General features: G+C 41.7%; 1 protein-coding gene across 1 annotated transcript in view; it reads left to right on the forward strand.

The window, feature by feature from the left end:
• LRRK2 (leucine rich repeat kinase 2) overlaps positions 1 to 24,084 on the forward strand; it is a 245,907-nt gene that overhangs the window by 73,848 nt on the left and 147,975 nt on the right. The window contains exons 8-14 of the mRNA XM_063448081.1: positions 9,553 to 9,672; positions 14,094 to 14,221; positions 15,972 to 16,051; positions 16,143 to 16,249; positions 18,124 to 18,253; positions 19,600 to 19,724; positions 20,307 to 20,437. Coding sequence (XP_063304151.1) covers positions 9,553 to 9,672; positions 14,094 to 14,221; positions 15,972 to 16,051; positions 16,143 to 16,249; positions 18,124 to 18,253; positions 19,600 to 19,724; positions 20,307 to 20,437 — 821 coding nt within the window. The remainder of the gene's footprint in view (positions 1 to 9,552; positions 9,673 to 14,093; positions 14,222 to 15,971; positions 16,052 to 16,142; positions 16,250 to 18,123; positions 18,254 to 19,599; positions 19,725 to 20,306; positions 20,438 to 24,084) is intronic.

A 24,084-nucleotide genomic window follows, 5' to 3' on the forward strand; every position in this document is an offset into this window, starting at 1 on the left:
AAACCCAAGAAACATCAATCAACAATAACCGTTCAATTAGATTACTAAAATATAGCCTACCCTTTTAATTAGGGATAGTTTTACATTTTATTTATTTTTACATATTTTTATTTTTTTTAAAGTTAAAAAAAAGTGTGTTCTATACTACTTTTTCCTATGTATGTCTGTGGGGTGTTTTGTGTGTGTGTTTGTGAGTCAGTGAAGGGTGATGTGAGGGGCACGGTGTCTTTGTGTGAGAATGGTGATGTGTGTGAGGGTACAGTGTGTTTGTTAGAAGTGATGCGTGTGTGAAGGGTGCTGCGTGTTTTTCTGGGGGCGGTGTGTGTGTGTGTGTGTGTGTGTGTGTGTTGCGGTGCGGTGCAGTGTGTGTGAGGAGGGCAGTCTGTTTGTGTGTAAAGGGTACATAGGGTCTATGCTGTGTGTAAGCGGGTTAGATGTGGAAATCTATCTTAATGTCTCTCTCTCCCTTCTTCTTACCTTTTACCAGGGAGAGGGGACATAATGCTGCAAGCATGTTCACTTTAGCCTCCGGCTACAGGCTGACTGCCCTGTCCTCCTGCAAGCACAGCACTGTATTGGAGTGTTGCCATGGTAACATGCGGCAACTCTCTGACCAGCCTGCTCGCAGTAGGAACACAGAGCCTCCTAGGCCGTTGAGGGCGATCTTTGATCTATTCACCAGCCCAGGATGGCTTACAGCAAGGCTGGCTCTGCATGGTCTGGCACAGGAGATGAGATGATCTTCCCTGCCGGTCTTGGCCCACAGCCATCGAAGCCCACTGGGCATTTTCTGCAGAACCCACCACCGCCCACGTAAAGGCAGGTTGACTACCCCTGCTCTAAATACATAATTGCTGCTGGCTAACACTTTTAAAAAAATTTTATTGAACAGTATTTAAAAAAAACAAAAACATATTTCACATTAATAAAGAAATCAACATTTAATAATATAAACAAGTAAAAGTAAGAAGGGAAGGTGGGAAAAAATAAATCAAAAAGAAATACATTTTTTTTTTTTTTTTAAAAGGAGGGGACAGGTACTATCCAAATGTACAATAATAAAATGGTGGATTTGTTCCTGACAAAATATAATACAGAGAGTAATATAACCAATTGTATGTCTAAAAATATTAAATCAATATCTAATGAGGCGTGTGGAATAGTTTACAGGAGAACTCTTTACTTATATCTTTTTCCCAGGCATTAAAATCAGTGCTTCCTTAATTGATGGTAAAGTAGTAGACTTCCAATAACAAGGTATGATCAACGTGGCCGCAATAAGAATGTGGCCTACCATGATTCTATCTAATTTAGTTGGTTTTTTTGAATGAACCCACCTCTGGAGAGTATGTTATAATTGACGGATCTATCTTTTTAATCAGTGAATGTATTCCCTGGCAGAACGGGTGCATTTTTGCACAGTGCCACCATCTATGTGAAAGAGTACCAAGGCTTCCACAACTCCTACAACACCTATCTGAATATTTTGTATTCATTTTATGAAGTCTTGAAGAAGCCAGGTGCCACCGGTATATAATTCTGTAGTACATTTTCTATATGGTTGGAACACTGTGTGACCCATTTGAGAGATTATGTGAATGCAAGCCACGATGCTAGCTAATCCTAAAAAAAAAAAAACAAATTCCACCCCACCCCCCCAAAAAAACAAAACAAGGATTTACTGCAGCACATTCCAATCTCTTAAGAATCAACAAGCCAAAGACTGCGGGCTGCTAATGCAGTCAGGTACAAGGTGCGGCAGAACTGACTAAGCAATATGGAGGGCTGTGGTGGGGGGGCAGGTGCACCTGGTCTCATTGTGTTCTGTCCGTCACCCCATTTCAGTAGCAAATATGGTTTGGACCAAAATACATCGAGGCTTTGCCGTGCGGGCGTATTTCGAAAACAACCAGTCTGTGATCGAGCTTTTCAACTACTGTTCAACATTCCGCGCAACAACGCTGTTCCTAATGCGAACACAATTCGTCATGGGTTAGGTGGTTGGAGGAAACTGGTACCACGCTTAGAAGAGGTACACATGGCCGACGCAGTTCCATAAGAACACTGGAAAATGTGCAGCTGGTTAACAGCAATTGAGCAGGCGCCAGGACGTTCTGCTCGAACGCTTGCTGTTGATTTGGGAATGTCAGACTGCAGTCTGAGGAGGATTCTTCATTAATATTATTATTATTATTATTATTGCCATTTATATAGCGCCAACAGATTCCGTAGTGCTTTAGAGTATTACGAGAGGGGGGATTTAACTATAAATAGGACAATGACAAAAAACTTACAGGAACGATAGGTTGAAGAGGACCCTGCTCAAACGAGCTTACATTCTATAGGAGGTGGGGTGTAAAAGATAATAGGACAGGACATGTACTGCTAGCAGTTTCATCCCTACAAGATGATCTTGTCTCAGGAATTGAGTGTAGCAGATTACGCCAACCGCAGAAATCTGTGTGAGCAAATGCTTGCACAGATCCCTCCCGCAGTAGCTTTCTTCAGTAGCGATGAGGCACACATTCATCTTAGTGGAACTATGAATAAGCAAAATTTCCACTATTGGGCTCAAAATAGCCCCATGAAAGACCGCTACATTCCCCTAAACTAACGGTGTGGTGTGCCGTATCACAATTTGGAGTGAAAGGCCTGTACTTTTTTGAGGAGGAAGGCGTGACCATAACCTTAAATTCTGAACGTTATGTATCAATGTTTGAAAATTTTCTGCAGCCCACAATGAAAGAGATTGTTGAAGAAAAGGAATTGGGGGAGTTCTGGTTCCAACAGGATGGGGCTACAGCCTACACAGCCCGAAATGCACTCAATGTTTTGAAAGAAATGTTTCCCGGATGTCTGGTCTCTCAGAGGGGTTATGTGGTGATAATTGAAGAAGTTAAAGGATCAATATAGTCAACATATAAAAGCAAGAAAGACAGGTCCCCCAGCCTTCTTTCTTGCTTTTATATGAACTTGTCATTAAAAAAAAAAAAATCTGAGCACTTTTTATTAATAAAACTTACCTCCGTTCCAGCGCCGAGCTCCCTGCCAGGCCACGCCCATTTTCCGTAAAAATGACGAAATCGTAGGTCCTAATCAGACGCTTCTCTTTGAGAAGTGTCATCGCTCTCTCGTGCGCATGCGCTCTATGAATAAAACTGAGCGCTCCACTGCGCATGTGCGCAGAATGCGTGTTCGCGAGCTGACTCTCAGCATGCTGTCTATGCCCGCCCCCTCCTACGGCAACTCTCCTAACCCAAAGTAAGTATACAAACACTATATATAGAAAGATCTCTATATATAGTGTTAGTATTAAACCACACACATTTTAAATAAATATTGTTAAAAACAAACACACACATACTCCATCTATCTCTATCTTTTACTATCGATCTATTTCTATTTATCTATCTATCTATCTATCTATCTATATATATATATATATATATTTCTCTCCCTCCCACACTCAGCCACCCACACTAAGCCACCTGCCCACACTCACAATCACTCACTCACTAACCCACACTCAGATACCTGCCCACACTGTCACCCACCCACACTCACAATCACTCATCCACCCACCCACACTCAGCCACTAACTCACACTCCAAATCACTCACTCACACACACTTAGTCACTCACTCACTCACCCTCAGTCACTCAGTCACCCACACTCAGTCACCCACCCACCCACACTGTCAGTCATTCACTCACACACCCACTCATACTCAGTCACCCACACTCTCACTTTGTATTAAGCCTCCATCAACTCGGAAGTCTCTCTGGTGGCAGTCTGAGTGACTGCAAGTAGAGGTGTTCCTAGCTTTCATTGTAAACACTGTATTTTCTCAGAAAATACAGTGTTTACATGAGAGAGGCTGCAGGGAGCTATAGTTCTCACCTGAACAACCTCATTAAGCTGAAGTTGTTCAGGTGACTATAGTGTCCCTTTAACGCCATACCCCGCGATATGTGTAAACGAGCTGTAAAAAACTTCAGAGATCGTCTCCAACAGTGTGTTGCTGCTAAGGGCCGCCTACTTGAGGACATTATTTTCAAAACTTAATGAGTATAAAATGGTATTTACTGCTGAATTCAAAAATAAAAAAAAGTTTTTCTCTATATACCTCAGTTAATTTTTTATAACTCCTCAAAACTGCTTAATCGGTTCTGCTCCACCACTCACCCGAAAGCCTGAATCGCCCACTAGTGGACGGTAGGGACCAGGTTGACGACTCATGTGTAAGATAAAAAAACTAAAATAAAACTCAGTAATGGGTTGAATTACTGTATGTGGATGGCAAGACAAGTGCTTCCAAGTGGAAACTGTACTTGTTATATGTATGGAACTGTTTTAAAGCCAAGTGAGGCCAAATGTCAATATGGCAGACCTACAAATCCCATGATGCTTTGCCAACCTTATGTTGGCAAAGCATCTGGGGTCTGTAGTTCCACAATATTTGTTTTTCTTGATTCTAAACGGACACTATAGTCACCAGAACAATTATAGCTAATGTAGCGGTTCTGCTCTCTAAAGCCTGTTTCTAGAGGCTTTTCAATGTAAACACTGCCTTTCAGAGAAAAGGTCGTGTTTACATTACATCCTAGGGACACCTCCAGTGGCAGTCACTCAGACGGCCATAAGAGATGCTTCCTAGTCCAGTGCTGCAGTGTGCATAACTTCATTCAGTGTCTCCATGCTCTGCATGGAGACGCTGAACATTCCCCATAAAGATGCATTGATTCAATTAATCTCTAAAAGAGATGCTCATTGGTGCAGCAGGTCTTTTTCCAAGCATGCACAATAGACTCCCAATGCTTTCCTATGGGGAAGCATTGGCTTGGCTAAGAACATAAAGATTGATGAGCTCAGCCAAGGATGCGGCGCCAGCCACAACAAGACCAGCACAGCCTGGGTCGAAAGGTTTCCCAATGCGATCGGAAGGGATCAAGTACCTAAACACACACATACTGACAGACGCACACTTATTGACTTGACACACACTCTCACTGACTTAACACACAATGACACACACTTACTCTTACTGACAGACACACAATGACAGACACACTCTTACTGACAGACACACTCACACATCTACTCATTCTTGCCGACACACACACAACTTAATTGTATTCTGTGTTGATTTATTCGTTTTTTAGGCCATCAGGAGTCTTCTCCCTGGGGTTCAATTGCTTCGATGTTCTTCCTGTTCCTCTTTCCTCCTTCGTGCTATTTAGTGATGCGGGGCCGGAATGACGTCACATTCCGGCGCCCAGCATCATCACAGAGGACATGCTTCCAGCTGCTTCCTTCTCCCCCACGGCATATTGTATATATGGGCAGAGTAGGCATCTGCCCTGTGGGGTAAGCAGGTGCCTACTCTGCATTACCAAGCCTTGGGCCACTGTCACAGATATTGACCCGCGCGGCGCCCCCATCTTATTGTGCCTGTGCAGTTGCCCCCTTCTAGTTGCACCCATCGGTCCAATGGACTGACCAGCCCTGCAAACAAGGCACCTAACGAATACCCAGAATCACCCTCAACTAACACCCAAATCATAGTGCTAAACTGTGCTCAAGTGCATAAAGAAAATTAATAAAAAAATAATCTGGTGGGATATGCTTGGATGTCAAACTGAGCAAAATTTGACCTTCAGGATTGGTCGAAAAAAATTGTAGATTATGCTAGCTTTAGTGTACCTATAATCTTAATTTTATTAATGACAGGAGGCGAGTATTTGCTGAAGTCTCTCTTTACTAGAACTCCACAGCAGCACAGAAAAACAACCAATCAGAAAAAGTTAGGTACTATAAAACTCTCCTCCCCATACATAATTTCCTCTTTCAAGCTGCGACAAAATAGAACAAAAGGCAAAAAAATATAATGGGGAAGAAACGGAGTCCTAGATACAATAAATACAACAATGTCCACCATCCGAGAAGAACTGTCAAACCAGATAGCGTTGATGGACTGTAAACTGAAACGAGAAAAAACAGAATTGAACAGGTTGGTAAGCCAATGAAATGTACTCTGAACAAACATGTAGGTACCCAGTGTAGCAACCAAAATACCCTAATATGTAGAGATCCCAACCCTACTTATGGAAAAAATAGACATAAGAACAAGTGACAGGTAGCAGAGACAACAAGCAGAGTTGCATACGTACCTGATGAACTCAAACTATAAAATTAAACAAGGAAGGGATAAGAATGGGTGGGAAATACTCGCCTCCTGTCATTAATAAAATTAAGATTATAGGTACACTAAAGCTAGCATAATATACAATTTTATAACATGACAGGAGGCTTCGTATTTGCTGTTTTAACGCTCAGCCAACAAATCCAATGCTGTTTGTTTCGCTGGTACCTATTCCGGGAGATAACCAGAGCAATCCCCAACGGACCCTCCAAGTGCGAGAAATTACAGTAGACGGATCAATGAAGATGCCAGCTGTCGATGTACCCCAAAACACGGGAAAAACTCCATTCGTTGTTAGATCCACTGTACATGGGGCTATGACCTGTTTCCTAGCAGATGACCATGAACTGCAAAGCTGACTAATTAGCTATTTCCCTGTAGTTGTAAAACACAGAGGGTCATCCGTGGATTTAGGATCGCGAAAAAAACTGCCACCAGATCTCGACCTTTGATGTGGAAGATGGCTCCTCCGGTCGTGCCAGGGTCACCAGGTGATGTGGCCCTGCAGGCAAATCTCCACCTCAAGTAATGCGTCGAAGTCTACCACCAATTCTGCAACAGAACTGCATAGGGTCATTTCGTTCCCTCACGAACCAACCGGTGAGTTGTCTCATCCGCGAATGAATTTATTATTCAGGCAAGGGTGCGGTCAAACTAGCCGCATCTTAAGTTATTCCAGTAATCCAAATGGACTGTGTAACCCGCTACTGCGGTAGAGAAGGAACTCCCAAAGGACGTCCAATCAGGGACCCAAACTAAACTTGTGTAGTGAAACGGTGGTCAACTATCCTGGGGATTGTGAATCCCGGGAATATCCAAAGGAGAGAAACGTAACCAGGGGTTGAGGTTTCCATCCAGATATATCGTTGAAGAGTGATGAGATGTCCGGATCCAATGGTAATTGGGACCTGTATAACAAAGAAGAGTCCTCCCGTGTTGTAGTGAGAGAGTGAAATAATCAGATTACTCGTTTGTACGATCCTGTTTCATGCCCGACCTGCCAAGATTTGTGTAGGAGCTCCTGGTCTGCACGCCACCTACAAGATAGGGTATAATATAGTAAGACCCTAGGTCCCTGTACTTCTGACTGTCCGGGCACGTATGTGAAGGCTTCCTTATAGAGGCATACCTCTTTCTTAGCCTGGAGTCCAGCGAACTCATAGCGTTCTCTACTACGCAGGCAAGGCCTAAAGTCTCTTCACTCATGACGGGTGACTCCAGAAAGCAGATCTAACGAAACACAAGAATCTAGCTCCAAACGTCCGAAGCAGGTGCCGTCCAGTTTGGGAACGTCGTCAGCCATATCCGAGCCTGCTACACAACCTGAGCAGTGCTCCAGTGGTAGGTTGCGCCCCGACTAGTGATATCCTTGAAGGAGCTGGGGACACACAAGGTCCCTCCGTAGAATCCAGTAGGTCTCCTTGATGGTAGTTAAATAGGTGGTTTAGTGAGAACCCAAAACCAAGACTGTTCCCATGAGGAATTAGAGTATAGAAGGAGGGCCCTCCAAACCCGAATTAAGTTTTCCAGAATATTTTCTCAGATGAGTATCGGCAGTCTTGTCATCCTATCCCCAAGATTGTTAATGACCAGGGAACCCAAGTCGACCAAGGTCTTTCCACGCGATACCTGTGTACAGTGCACCTGCAGACCGGGTTGTGGGTCTTCCCTAGTCTGATTACCCGAGCACGGCAGTGCACGTCTGCTCTTTGAAGGTCTCAGGATCTCCTGTCACCTTGACATGGGAAAAACTGTACTCGCAGTTAGTTCGCAATGGTCTGTATAACCTAAACCAGTGCGATTTCATGCTTGATATAGCATCGATCATACCAAAACCTGCACTCCTGCACCGAGGCTCATCTGTTAGCCATACCGTCTCCAGGAGTGCATCCAAAAGGAATGGTATAGGGTTACCAACAAAATGGGTCAATCCTGGGAGCTGAATCCCTGATGGGCAGTTCACACAGCCCCTATACTGTCACATAAAGTCTCCGGGATGTGTGCAGAGCAGCGGGGAATCTCCCCCAGTAGTACCTCTGAGAGTATTGCTCGCGTGGGATACAGTGGCCCGGATCCAGTAGATCCATTATGGGAGGTGAAATGGAGGAATCCAGTCTAAACATGTATACCCTGCACGATCAGGCAGCCCTCTATAACGAAAATCGGTAGCAGTCGTTTGATCTAGTGGAGGGATTCTCTCCCCTTGTCCAGTTGGTATGAAGCATCATCTCCCTTGCATACCGGTGAGGCACTATACTCCTGTACCAGAGCTGAAGCCTCAGCGGTAAACTCGGTATGAGGTACGAACCTCCATATTGAATGGAATGCAGGAGGGACGCCCCTCTATGCTGTCATCGTCGTCCTTTATAGGTACAATCCTGTGTGATGAAAAATGTATGACACCGTAGTGCGTTGAGTGTATGAGAGAGCTGCACTCTCTAATAGTGTAACTGAACTCTGTGTCAGCATCCGGCTGATAGCATGAGCGGGCCGCACCCGTAATACAAAAATTGGAGTCTACATTCGTGTCCGGATTCTTCTATGAGAGTGTGACACGCTCAAAACATGTCCTCTGTATCCCTCTCAGTATCGGGTTGATGGAGGGCCGCGCCTTCTAATAAGGAATCAGTGTCCGGTTCCGTATATGAGAGGGGTTCGTTCTCTACTTGTGTAAGTAAAATTATTAGTTTTGGGCCGAGGTGATGGAGGGCCGCACCCTCTTGTAATCCAAACTAGAGTCCATATCAGACTCATGTTGACCAACTGCGGGGGTTCAACATTTAATAATAGCAGTGTACAACTGAGGTCCTGAGGGGGGTCCCTCTCTGACCACGAGACCTCTCTCTGAATCACTCACCTGAGAGGTGGGATCAACTGGTTAAAAAAAAAATAATACAAAGATATAAATAAATTACACAGCCACCAACTAATAATAGCAGGTGGCAATTGTGCTCTGACCTGTACTGATGCGGAGCAGCAAAGAAAGAGGAATTGATGTATGGGGAGGGGAGTTTTACCTAACTTTTTTCTGATTGGTTGTTTTTCTGTGCTGCTGTGGAGTTGTAGTAAAGAGAGACTTAAGCAAATACGAAGCCTCCTGTCATGTTATAAAATTCAGCCACTTTCTAATCCAAGGGAGCCGAGTGACTTTAATTTTTTTTCCTTTCCTTTCTTTTTTTTTTTTTTTTTCTTTCAATTTGACTATTTTTTATTGGGTTTGACTAGAAGAATACAAGGCAGGTAATACCATTTTTGATGGCTCTAATGCTTTCCTTTTTTTTTGTAACACATTTGTGTACCTTTGCCTCAATAAATAGTAACATTTAACTTTTCTTTTTCTTCTTTTCAGAAAGTGTTTTTAACATCCTTGTTCTAAATGAAGCCCATGAATTCATCATAAAGGCATTGAAAATATTTTGTTCAAATGCCAGACTGCAAGTAGCTGCTCTCAGTTGTCTTGCCCTACTCAGTAAGTAAGAATATTTATTGCCATTTTAATGAAAGGGTTCCCAGCCAGGGAGGGAGGGACTGGGGAGGAAGGAGAGTTTTTAACCCCCACCCATGTGGACCGGAGGGAGGGCATACAGAGTGGGTGGGAAGATGGGAGAACTATCTCACATTTTCAGGTGCTCTTGTTGCAAGGGGAAGATTTTCATGTGCAAAGAAAAATAGAAAGTTTGATTGTAAAACAGTGTATTCTTCTAAACTATGAGATCATGTGCAGTACGCGCTGACACCAATGTAATTTATGCAAAGTATTAGCATTAGGCACAGTTCTGGACTGCCAAGGTCATGTGTACTTGGGGTGCAACTAGCCCCCAGCACACAATTATCGACGTCTCTATGTGCAGTGTTTCAAGCAGAAACACTGCACATAGGGACTCCTACCACCATGATTACTTCAAATAACCAAAGTGGTCATGGTGGTTAGAGTAACCCTTTAACTCAATAGTGTGCACATGCATTGCAAATGAATAAAATAACTAAAAGCATGTCTTTGCAAATAATAGTTTAATCAGAAAAGTAATCTCAAAACAACAGCACATGGAGAGACAAAACAATATAAGAACAGCCAGGTGCAAACCATATAAGCGCTCCCTCAAGTGCTTTAAATATTCAAATGTATATAGAATATAGAATGCACACCATAACAATCTCAAAAAAATATTTAAATTTTATTATGTACAAAAAAGTACCAGAATGAAAACATATAAGAAAAAATGAATATAAACAAAGTAACAGAATTAACGGCAGATACAATAAAATAATAGTAATAAATTACCACAAAAATCCTTACAAGCCTCAGACAGAAACGCGAGTCACCAAATCCCCCCAACATTTCGGCACCAACTGGCTGCCTTTATCAAGGGTACCTGTATCCATGTTCAAATGTGTCTGCTTATAAAGCCCTCTAATGGCCATCAGCTGTAAGAGGGCTTTATAAGCAGAAATATTTTTTTGAGATTGTTATGGTGTGCATTCTATATTCTATATACATATAGAAAAGTAAACCTTTTTATTTGCAATGTGATAAATCTCCAGAAGTCCAGAATTAGTGGTGAAAGTAGGAGAGACAATAGTGAACATCACCTATTGGGATATTTGTTGTATGTGTTTGTGTGTGCCGATATGCATGCACATGATTGTATGTGTATCTGTAAAAAAAATAAAATAAACATTTGCATGAAGTTTGTATAAAAATAATTTGCTATGGGAAATATGCAGATTGCATCATGGGTTAAATAAAATACATAGAGGCATCATACACCACACACCAAAATACCATACATCACAACATACAGTTCACACAGTTGCTCGTCACATTGAGATTTTCTGCATACATGTGATCCCACAACTAAATCTTGGTTGTGTGTAATTTGTTTCTTGTGCGTGTGTGTGTGTGTGTATGTATATGTGTGTAACGGAGCTCCCTGTAGCCCTGGCTGGGTACCTCCGCCAAGGACCGCTTCGTAGCTGGAACAGTGGACAAACCGCAGAACTTCTGCCCACAGTCAATGTGGCTTGACTGGGGCCCTGGAACCTCTCCTTCCTGGAGCCGAGTTGGGAATCTGCTCTAGACACCCCCAGGCACTGGACGCACTCAGTCCTGGGAGCTCTAGTCCTTCCCTGTTGAATCCCCTGCAAGCTGGAACAGCAGACACAGGAGTAAATCTTCTTTCCCTCCAATAACAGGATGACACACAGTTTTGGAGTGTAAGCTGGAATGCTTTAATGGCAGCCACAACTGCCCTTTATGCATGTCCCCATGCAAAGGGTACTCCTCCCAGGACCTTGTGAGGGACTGCAGTACAAAGTCACAGACCAATGACAAAGGTGTTTAAATACATGACACGCCCATATACAAGCATAGAATCCCTCCCCTCTGCCTGGGAGATAATTGGATCAGTAAATGTACTAATTCTAATCCAATTATCTCCAAGCACAGAAAAAACATACTTTTTCAAAACACCATAAAAGTACCATAAAAATACATTAAACCCCACAATGTTACATCCATGATAGCCCTGATATGGGTGACCAACATATCCAAAAATCAGCCAGATCAGTTCAGGGGTTTGGGAATTTCCTGGAAGCCATTTATTTGACCGACTGCAGGCATAGTCCCATGCCCAAAACAGTTCCAGAGGATCAGGGCTTGTGGTCGGTCTAGTTCGGTAGTTTAAAAATTAACAAACTACCGAACAGAGTCAATGCTGTTACCCTGGAGCTTGTAAACCTCATCCAGATGAATGATTTCACCGAATAGTGCCCTTCTAAGTTATACAAAAACAGACACAGGCGATGATGAATTCCAGCAGTGTTTTCTGGAGTTTCTGTGTCCGATTTTAGTTCCATAAGATTCATGCCCAAACACTGCTGCCTACGTTCATGCGTTCAAGATGGCTCTAGGTTTAAGCATTTTATTTTTGTTAACACTTCATCAAATGAAAATAAACAAAATAAATCCCTGCTCTTTCTTGAGCACTAACTATACATACAATTCTCTATCTATAGCTGGGTGGCTTTCCCACTTTGCAAGGAACACAAGAGTGCAGGAAACATAAAAAGCATTGCAGTAGACAAACCTCTGTTTACTCAAGAGTCTGATATTCCAGCCTAGGGAGCTGGACTACTACCAACTGACTAAGGCTGGTCTTACATAAAAAAGACACACGAAGAACATAAAGTTCTATGTCCCTGTGTAGCACCCGTACACACTACCCCAAGGTCTCCCAGAAAGGGGCGGTAGTGTAAGGAGTTACCCAGAGACAAGAGTACCGGTATGAGACTCCAGATGTCTCAAGGGGGCTTGACCCCAGATAGAAGCAAACCCAAAAACAATGAAGTGTGCAAACAGTCTCAATATGTAAGTGAGACTCTCTGCATAGTCTGGAACAATATATATAGCGCGGTTAGGTCTACATACAAAGCCTGGCTATTAAAATAATATGGTCAGAGACCCCAAACAAATAAAGTATGTACAAGTGATCCTACAGACCTATGCCACGCTAGAGTAGTATAGAAAAGGAGATAATTAGGTAGATATCCTCACTCCGCCCTAATAATAAGCTTTATTGTGATCTGCTATAGGGATATGAGTGACAGACATCTGAATAGCTGAATCTCCATAATCTATACACCCCATGGGATGTCAATGTTAGAAAAAATATATATTAGTGGCTCAAAATTTGAGCTATGCCCAAAACAGAGAGAGAGATGAAAATTGATATAGAAATAGCAAATCAGTCAAAATCAGACTGATAGTTTAAATTAAGAAAGCCTCTCTCCCTGTAAAACTAACTAGACAGGCATAGGAAAGAAAAGAAAGAAATTAAATGAAATTAAATAGTGATCATGGTGCTACAAACACCAGTGCCCAGTGCAGAGAAAACAGGCGTTTTCTCTGCACTGGGCACTGGTGTTTGTAGCACCATGATCACTATTTAATTTAATTTAATTTCTTTATTTTCTTTCCTATGCTTGTCTAGTTAGTTTTACAGGGAGAGAGGCTTTCTTAATTTAAACTATCAGTCCGATTTTGACTGATTTGCTATTTCTATATCAATTTTCATCTCTCTCTCTGTTTTGGAGATAGCTAAAATTTTGAGCCACTAATATATATTTTTTCTAACATTGACATCCCATGGGGTGTATAGATTATGGAGATTCAGCTATTCAGATGTCTGTCACTCATATCCCTATAGCAGATCACAATAAAGCTTATTATTAGGGCAGAGTGAGGATATCTTCCTAATTATCTCCTTTTCTATACTACTCTAGGGTGGTCTTACATACACTGTTAAAGGGATTCTATAGTGCCAGGAAAACAAAGCCATTTCACTGGCACTATAGAATCCTACAATGCCCCCTCTTGTGGGGCTGAAGGGGTGAAAGTCACTTATCTGAATCCAGCACCAATGTCCCTCAGTGCTGGGTCCACCCATGCTCCTCCCCCACTGGCAGGGAAGACCTAATGTGAATACGCGTCAATGGCCGTGCTCACATTAGGATTTCCCCTTAGGAAAGCATTATTCAATGCTCTCCTATGGGGGAAAAAACCTGACGCTGGAGGTCCTCATGCAGAGCATGAGGGCATCCTATACCAGACCAAAGGTCCGTTTCAATCCAGGAAGTCCCTCTAGTGGCTGTACCCTGGATAGTAGTTATTGCAGTTTCTTCATAATTGCAATCATTACTATAGCAGGGTTAAGTGACATGGGGCATTGCACCCAGACCACTTTAATAAGCAGAAGTGGACTGGGTGCCTACAGTGTCCCTTTAAGTAGGCAAGTGATTCACCTGCAAAGCCTCCACTATTCAGTGCAATATCTTGCCTGGATCCTCCCATGAGAATTTAACATTTCTCTTATTTTTTATTTTTTTTCAAAGCTGAGACAATATTTTTGAACAAAGACTTGGAGGATGGAAACAATGTGGAGGTTGATGGTAGGCAATTATATTGGTTTGAAGATTCCTTTAAAGCATTAAAATTGCACAAGAAGAACATAGAAGTCCAGGTAAGCCGAATTAGCAACATTTTGCATTTTATTCCTTTTTCAAGTATTACTTTTTGTTACCTAACGTTTTCTTTTGACATTCAAAAATCCTGTAATTTGTGAACCTTTTGCCCTCTTGAGATCAGACATTCTCATTCAAACTATGTTCATAATATTTGCAATATGCTGCCTAATTGAAATTGGGACCTGATGGAATACACCCAAAGCTATTAAAAGAGCTTAGTGGCGTACTAGCAAAACCATTAACAGATTTATTTAACCAATCATTGATAACAGGAGTAGTCCCAGAAGATTGGAAGTTGGCGAATGTTGTGCTTATTCACAAGAAAGGTAATAGGGAGGAGTCGGGCAACTATAGGCCAGTAAGCCTTACTTCAGTAGTGGGAAAAGTGATGGAAACCATGTTAAAGGATAGGATTGTTGAACATCTAAAAACACATGGATTCCAAGATCAGAGACAACATGGATTTACTTCAGGGAGATGATGCCAAACTAATCTTATTGATTTTTTTGATTGGGTAACTAAAATTATAGATCAGGGTGGTGCAGTAGACATTGCTTACCTAGATTTCAGTAAGGCTTTTTACACTGTTGCACATAGAAGGCTTATCAATAAACTGCAATATTTAAGTTTGGATTCCAATATTGTTGAATAGGTAAGGCAGTGGCTGAGTGACCGGCAACAGAGGGTTGTAGTCAATGGAGTATATTCGAAGCTTGGGCTTGTCACCAGTGGGGTACCTCAGGGATCTGTACTTGGACCCATTCTCTTTAATATTTTTATTAGTGATATTACAGAAGGTCTTGATGGTAAGGTATGTCTTTTTGCTGATGATACTAAGATATGTAACAGGGTTAATGTTCCAGGAGGGATAAGCCAAATGGCTAATGATTTATGTAAACTAGAAAAATGGTCAGAGTTGTGGCAACTGACATTTAATGTAGATAAGTGCAAGATAATGCATCTTGGACATAAAAACCCAAGGGCAGAGTACAGAATATTTGATAGAGTCCTAACCTCAACATCTGAGGAAAGGGATCTGGGGGTGATTATTTCTGATGACTTAAAGGTAGACAGACAATGTAATAGAGCAGCAGGAAATGCTAGCAGAATGCTTGGTTGTATAGGGAGACCTCACTTGGAGTATTGTACGCAGTACTGGAGACCGTATCTTCAGAAGGATATTGATACCTTAGAGAGAGTTCAGAGAAGGGCTACTAAACTGATTCATGGATTGCAGGATAAAACTTAACAGGAAAGGTTAAAGGATCTTAACATGTATAGCTTGGAGGAAAGACGAGACAGGGGGGGATATAATAGAAACATTTAAATACATAAAGGGAATCAACACAGTAAAGGAGAAGACGATATTTTAAAGGAGAAAAACTACCACAACAAGAGGACATAGTCTTAAATTAGAGGGACAAAGGTTTAAAAATAATATCAGGAAGTATTACTTTACTGAGAGGGTAGTGGATGCATGGAATAGCCTTCCAGCTGAAGTGGTAGAGGTTAACACAGTAAAGGAGTTTAAGCATGCATGGGATAGGCATAAGACAATCCTAACTATAAGATAAGGCCAGGGACTAATGAAAGTATTTAAAAAATTGGGCAGACTAGATGGGCCGAATGGTTCTTATCACATTCTATGTTTCTATGAAATATATTTTATTAATATGTTAGATCACAATTTGTGACAGAATGTCTTGTTTTGCATTTCTAAAAATAAAGTGTTTTACATTGTACCAGGAAGCTGCTTGCTGGGCCTTAAACAATCTGTTTATGTACCACCCTCAACTGCAAGCACATGTCGGAGATGACGAATCTCAGTGAGTATACTATTCGACTGTCGTTGTGGGTTGGTAAAAAAAATATATGAGCTGATGAATTGATATGTAACCTCTATTATTTTGGTGTCAGGTATCCAATTCACAGGGAAGTGATGCTTTCTATGTTGATGCATTCTTCATCAAAGGAGGTTTTCCAGGCAACGACATCTGCTTTAGCAACACTGTCAGAACATAATGGTAATATTTTTATTTGGTAACATTTGTGAAGTTACCCCCTCTGTTTTTCTGTTCCTCCTAGACTTTGTGATACTGATCTTTTGGCCAATTTCTTTTTGTTTACATTTGTGAAGTATGTTAGAAACATTTTTACTGTATCCAATTGTAAAATGTGCAAAAGAAAAACAACCTATCTATTACAGCCCATGAAATTCTATTAAAGTATCTGTTGAAGCCTATTAAAACTACCATATCCACTACAGCTATCCCAGGATTGCTATTTTATGGTGTTTGTTTAAAAGGGCACTGTCACATCACAGAAAATAACATTATTGCATAAAAGTTCAAAAATCAACTAAAATGTGTTAAACCATTTACCATATTATGCTTCATTTATTTTAATTATATATTAAAGATTTAGTAATTAACTTGATAAAAAAAAAGTCCCATCCTGCCACAGCCCACATCACACAATGCATTGAAGAAGGGGAAACAGAAATATTTGTTCTTCTTTTTTTTTTTCTTTTTTGTCTCCAAATCCAGATAATATGTTCAAAATCAGAGAACTGCAGAGCTTGTGTCAATAAATAACTATCAGTTGATACAGAGGTGCTCAGTTTCAGAATAGAGCTTAAATGCTACAGAGTGTATTTTAAAGGTATACTATAGGCACCAGACCACTTCAGCTCATTGAAGTGGTTTGGGTTCATTGTCCCTGTCCTACTTAGTTCTGCAATGTACAACATTGTTTACATTGCAGTGCTAAGGCAGCCTCTAGTGGTGCTTCCGGGAGTGTAATAGTCTCTGAGTTTAATAGTCTCTGAGTCGCCTGAATGACCCCTAAATAAGGACATCCAGCATCAGTGAAAACTCCATAGTCATGCGCATTAGGTCTCCCCCCATGGGATGACATCAAAGGAGGTGGAGCACCAATCCAGCATCAAGGGACATCGGCGCAGGAATTGGGTAAGTGCATGAAGATTGTTTTTTATGTTTTTTTTTTATCCCTTTATATGCTGGGGGGGCGCTGCGAAGGAAGTGAGAATGCTCCATAGCAGTGTTCTGCAACCTTTTAACACCCTCGCCCCGGTGAAATGAGGAGTAACATTTTGCGGACCGTCAGCCAGAATTAAAAACTAATGGTATGTGTGAGGGATGATGTGTGTGTGTGTGTGTGAAGGGTGCAGTTTGTGCGTGTGTGTGCAAAGGGGCTCTAGCAAGATTGGGAGCATTGCCGTGGTAGCTTGCAAGAGGAGATCCTGGCGGAGCTACAGGTTAGAGCTCCCCCAGGTCCTCTTTCCCTCCCTCCTCTTCCGGCTGCCAGCATTACACTGCTAGCAGGCCGGAGAGGGAGATCTTTGATCTCCCTTCTGGTCCTGCAGAGCTGGCAGGGGAGAGGGAGGCACAGTTCCCGGGGCTATGATCATAGCACCAGGGAAATATTTTGCGACTCCCTTGTGTGCCCTAAATCATTGCCGGTCTGCGAAAGCTTTCACCCGACTATACCGCTACACTGTAGCGGTATAGTCGGGTGAAAGCTTTTGTGGACCGGCAATAAATTCTTGCGGACCGGCGCCATTCCGTGGACCGCCAGTTGAAGACTACTGCTCTATAGTGTTACAAATACAGAGTTGTATTTCTAACCCTATAAAATCCCTTTAATTCTTCCTCAACACATTTGTTAAATATAGGATATAGGTAAACATAATACTAAAACATCTCAAAAGTGAGAGTTTTTTTTTTTTACAATCAAAATTAAACATTCATGGATTTTTTATAAAATCAATTGAATAAAGAAATTTTAGCTTTGCTGCAAAATCTTGAGATAACGACTAACTGAGTCTGCTGTGTTGTTATTAGTTTTTGTGATATTTCTATTGTTTAATGTTTCATAGTGGCTATTCGAAAGATTTTGTTGGAGAAAGGCGTTCATGTCAATGTGCTTGATCTAATGAAGAAGCACATAAATGTCCCTGAAGCTGCAGAATGTGCCTGTAGAGTTCTAAATCAGCTCTTTATTGGAAGGTATATTGTAATTTAAATATTTGTAGAATGCAATGTAGGGTATTGTGTATAAATACAACCTTGTTTCCTTTTAGGGGTTTAGGGGGAATACCTAATAATTTCTAACTGAAGCTGTCCTTCTCTATTCTCTCTTTTCCTGATTTCTATCACATGGTCTTCCATAGGTTACTCCACAGCTCTCCTACAGGTACTGTCAAAGCCAGTTTTGTATTTGAGCAGGGGATCTTTTGAACGCTCAGTTGAGCAAAATGGAGTGCTGTTGGAAGTGTTCATTGATGCAAACTGGGTGGGCAGCATCAAAGCAGTGTTTATTAGCTAATAGAGGGCACGCAAATGTCCTTCCCTCTATCTCAGCCTCATGTGGAGGCTGTAGGGAAGACTTAACTGGGTTCTGTATCTTTCTATTTACTTGCAATTGACAGCACAAAGTTAACATGTTTACCATCAGGCATGGAATAGGTGTATGTATGATGTCATTGGTAAGTTATGTGCAGAAGTTCTATAAATATAGCTAACCGATTTTGCTGAACAATTGTTACTGTGCTTTGTCTTTTCATGCTTAAAGGGGAAAAGAAAGTGTGTGAGCAAAAGGTGTATTGTCTATCAAAAATGTTTTTAATGAAAGTGCCAGTTGTTCCTTTTGTCTCTTAAGAAAACTGATCTTTTACACCTGTGTGAAACGGTCATCTGGTACATAAATAATAGTTGCTCTCCATCTTTTTGTATGTGTGAAAAGGCTGAGTTATGTAAGCCAGTAAATATGAGTTTGTCTTATTGTAAAGGGTGCATGGTAGAAATGAGTATTTATATTACTTTTCCATTGTGGGAAGCCATCTTTAATCAAAGTAACAAACGAGATTGGCTTACAGTTGGTTAGATGTGGTTCCAGAAACCATATGCTCCAGGTGTATTTGAAATACTTACATAATTAATCTTTTATAAGAACACATAGATCTGTTTACTTTTATCTTTATTTTTGTGTATGCTTAACATGTATTGCTTAGTTTATAGTTCTTTTCAGTAATGGCATCCTTGTGTGGTTTCATGTGGCTCACAAGAATACATAAAATGTAATGAAAAAAAAAAAGTTAATGTTAAAATGTGAAAAACCTAATGGTTGTCCTCTGTCTTTTTATAACAGATATAGCCTTGTTCCATAACTTTAATGTGAAATTCAGTTACAAATGCCAAATTTAGGTTAAAGTATTACTGTCTCTTTCAAGCTCAAATTGTTTAATGTTACCCATGTACTTGAAATGCCCTCTCATCTGAAAGGTACAATTTAGATTTGTTGAGCATACACATAACAAAATTTGTGTTTTGACTTTTTCTTTGTATGTTTTTAGTTTTTTTAATTTAGATGTAATGACAGTGGCTTTAAGAGGTGTGATAAGTGCAATGAAGAAACATGAGAAAGTCTCCCGTGTTCAGCTGGAGGCTCTACGGGTCATGTTAAAGATTATGTTTGATGGTATGTCAAAGTACTTTACAGAGAAGTTTTTATTAAAACTGCAGCTTGTTTGAACATCTTTGTGTATATATACCTATCTAAAATAGATTTTGCAAGATATCATAAAGTGTGCACAAGAAATGATTTTTTGAATGGGCACTCTGCACTCTTTTGACCTCATGAGTATTCTGTATTTTTTAGCATGTTATGCTGCACCATAACTCTGTCACCTTAGCCATGTCCCCTCATTCAGTTAAAGGAACTTTGTTGTTACCATAACTGCTTTCTCTGATTGATGTGGTTATAGTGTCTGAATGAAATGAAATCAACAGTATTACACTATGTATCCCTTTTGTATCCTAAGGTATCAAGTAGTGTGTATCTGCAGTGAACATATGAGATACTGTTGCTATATTTAACACCTGTTAATATAAACCCTCCTGTGGAAACTGATGTCTTTATTTATGACAATGTATATGTTTGTTTTTGACAATGTATATAATACATCTATAGGTATCCCTTTGTATCCAGTGAAATATATTCTTACATTTTATGTATACAGTCAAGGTGGTGAATAAACATTTTTTTTAAATTTTATTTTAGATGCAACATTCAATACGCAAAATGATGTCCATTCTTCAGAAATAACCTTTTCAAATCTTCCACGGAAAGTTATAAAGAACCAATGTTTACTGGAAGGAACACACAAGTTAATTTTGCAAGTTCTGAACAAAGTATGTACTGGTACATCTCACTTCATGTAGTTCTATTTTGTTGTTGCTTTCGTGTTATTTGGTATATAATCTCTGGAGCAGAGGCCTATTCAGGCTGTAAGTGACAACTAACAACCCCATGTAAATACTTACATATTAGGAAGTGAAGGATTCATTTTGCATCATTCGGGGTACTGCAGTTGCATGTGATCTGATATTTCAAGCAAACCGTCCTGGGTATGGAGAAATATGAAAGTATGCCAATATATACATTAGAGGGTAATTTCTGCAGCACAATGTATAGCTTTGAAAGTAAATCTGTAATGATCTACATCAGTTTATAGGACAAAAGATATCATTTAGAAAGGAACATTATATATTTTGCATCAATTTGCTTTTAGAGCTCTTTTATAGTATTATGTACATTTGTTTTCCCTTGTCTTCCAGCACAACCATTATTTTGGCCTTGTGGGTATTACAACAATGCAACACCCAGCCTTGATCACTTATTCCTCTTTTATGTGATTGACTTTGTTTGGGGACACTTCCTCAAGCATGGCAGTCCTCTGTGACACTGACCTGCTGGCTTCCTTGACGCAATGGCATTAGTCACTCTGTATATTTTCAAACACCGTTTGAGGAGTTAGCACTATGATGGAGCATTACCTGTGATCTGCCTCTCTGCAGCCAGGACCTTTCATTAGCTCTCTAGACCAAAGCCCTGCCACGCAGGGCTAGGAATGTCAGTTGATCACTCTTCGCTAATGAGCTAAGCCCTGCAGAGCTGGGCTTGGCTTAGTAAAGAGACATTCTGGCTGCAGGGAGCAGTGCCCGGTGATCTGCAGATAATTAAACTATCAGTGTAACAAACCTCTTGTACTTTGTACAGTACGTTCGTTCCCCTCTCCTGAAGGTTGTGTGATTATAGCCCGTTCTTATAGTACGCTAATTTGTACTCTCCCAAAATTCAAGCAGGTCGTGGGAAAAATCAAGCGCTTAGTCGTTTCGCATTCCAAAACACCAGTTGAGACTTGATGAAGGGTACAACTGGAATGCTTTATTATGGCCAGATGGCCCACTTTTATACACAGACCTCCAGCAAACGTATAGGAAAACACGCCCAGGAGTTTCTGTGTCTAGGAGATAATAGAGTGTACTTTGTTTAAACTTATTATTTCTCAAGCACTAGAGCAGGGGTAGGCAACCTTTAAGATACACAAAGGGACTGAGAGAAGAGAGTGTCACACAAAGTTGGCAAATGTTATTTTTTTGAGGTGGGGCACGTTGCTGTTTTTGCACGGACCCTGCGTGATGGGTGTATGTTGTTGTATTCTGCTTGTTATTTATGGGTGTTGTAGTTGCTTTATAGCGTTGTATTTGTGCGTATTTGGGCTGTTATATTATATATGTTGAACCAGGGGCTGGCTGCACTCACCTGAGCATGCATAAATAGGGTGCTGCTGGGAGCCAATTTATACAGCGCACTCCCTTATCCACTAAACGTAGGTGCTGACTAGGGTATATTAAGGCTCCAATTCTGTTTCCTGGGTTAATCCATCCGCATTGCCATTCTGTTTTCCTGGCCTGTACTGCATTGTAACATTTTAGGGTTTAAAGGCCAGGCTCCAGTGAAGAAGGTGGAAGGTTATCACTGGCCACCCTGTTCAACCAGATGAGGGAGTTGTGGTCAGTCATTAAAGGGAAGGGACGACCATAGAGATAGGGCTGCAGTTTCTTTCATGCCCATACAAGAGCCAAGCATTCTTTCTCCATGGTGGCATAGCCGACTTCTCGGGTTAAAAGTTTTCTGCTGAGATATGCCAACGGTTGTTCCATTCCGTCGTCACCCAGTTGGTTAGCATGGCTCCCAGCCCAAACATGGAGGCATTTGTGTGGATGAGAAACTTTTTAATATGGTTTGGGGCGGCCAACACAGGTGCCTTGCTTAGCGCTGACTTCAATCTCTTGAAGGCAACTTTGCACTCTGGGGATCACACTATCTATCTGGGAGGGGATATTTTGGTAAGGTAAGTGAGAGGCTTGGCGAGGGTGCTGTACTGTGGGACAAACTTGCTGTAGTAACCCGCTGTCCCTAGAAAAGCTAGTACCTGGGTCTTGGTATGGGATTGGGGCCAGTTGGCAATAGCCTCTGCTTTGGCGGGTTTGGGCCACTGGCGTCCAGAACCCACTCTATGGCCGGGATACTGTACCTCTACCATACTAACATGGCACTTGTCTGGCTTCAATGTAAGCCCTGCTGCCTGAATTCTCTTTAGTACCCTAGATAAGTGTCGAAGGTGGTCCTCCCATGTACGGCTGTAGATGGCTATATCATCCAGACACGCACATGAAAAGTCCTGAAATCCCTCCTGGAGCCTGTCGGCCATCCGCTGAAAGGTAGCTGGGGCATTCTTCATCCCGAACGGCATAACCTTAAACTGAACGGTATGACAAATGTCGACTTAGGCATGGCCGCTGGCTCTAGGGAGATTTTCCAATAACCCTTACACAGACCTATGGTAGTTAAGTAATTCCCCCCGGCCAAACGTTCTAGCAGCTCGTCTATCTGGGGCATTTGTTAGACATCCATGACTGTCCTCTCACTAAGTTTCCGTTGATAAATACAGAAGCGAGTTGTACCATCTCGCTTAGGTACCAGCACTACTGGAGAAGCCCAGGGGATCTGATACGGCTCTATGACCCCTATCTTCAACATGTCTTGAATCTCTTTCAGCATGTTGTCCCTAACTGCTTCAGGGATATGGTAAGGCTGCTGCCGTATTGGGGTTTGTCCCTGGGCCTCTAGTTGGTGGACCGCCCGGGTAGGGCAGAGAACATTTCACAGTATCCCTGGAGTAGCTTGGCGGACTCTGCCTTTTCTGTTGGGCTCAGTTTTCCCCCCAGGCTGACCTGTTCTATGCTTCCCAGGGACGGGTTGAGCAGGTCTGGTAAGGAAGGTTCTCGCTATCCTCGAAAGAAGGGGCGCATACCGCAGCAACATCCTCTGTCCTCTCGAAATAGGGTTTTAACATGTTCACATGAAAGGATCGTCGTATCCTTTTATCTGAACATTTCCCTACAATGTAGGTAGTGTCACTTAAGAGCTCCACTACCCGGAAGGGTCCCTGCCAGGAGGCCTGAAGCTTGTCCTTTTTGTTCTGCTTCAGAGCAAATACGTTCTGTCCTATTTCTAGGATACTATCTTGGGCCCCCCCTATCATACCACCTTTCCTGGCATTGCTGGACTGCCTGCAGATTATCCTTAACAGTCAGTGAGAGCCTGCAGGCGGTTCCTCAACTCCAGGATGTATATGGCACGATAGAGATCCCTCCCTCTTCTGTGTCACCCTACCAGTGCTCCTGTATGAGGTCTAGGTGTCCCTGTACCTTTCTTCCGTATAGGAGTTCAAAAAGGGAGAACCTTGTGGACTCCTGGGGCACTTCGTGATAGGTAAACATGAGATGGGGAAGAAACCTTTCCCAGTGCCGACAGGAGCATCTGTTTCAGCGTGCCATTAAAACCTTCAGAGTCCATTTGTCTGGGGGTGATACGGAGAACTAAACAGGGGTTTGACTCTGCAACTCTGCCACAATTGGTGGGTAACAGCTGCCATAAATTGGGTTCCCTGGTCAGACAAAATCTCCCAAGGGAAGCATACCCGGGTAAA

Source organism: Pelobates fuscus, chromosome 3 (genome assembly GCF_036172605.1).
Source record: "Pelobates fuscus isolate aPelFus1 chromosome 3, aPelFus1.pri, whole genome shotgun sequence".
Classification (NCBI taxonomy): domain Eukaryota; kingdom Metazoa; phylum Chordata; class Amphibia; order Anura; family Pelobatidae; genus Pelobates; species Pelobates fuscus.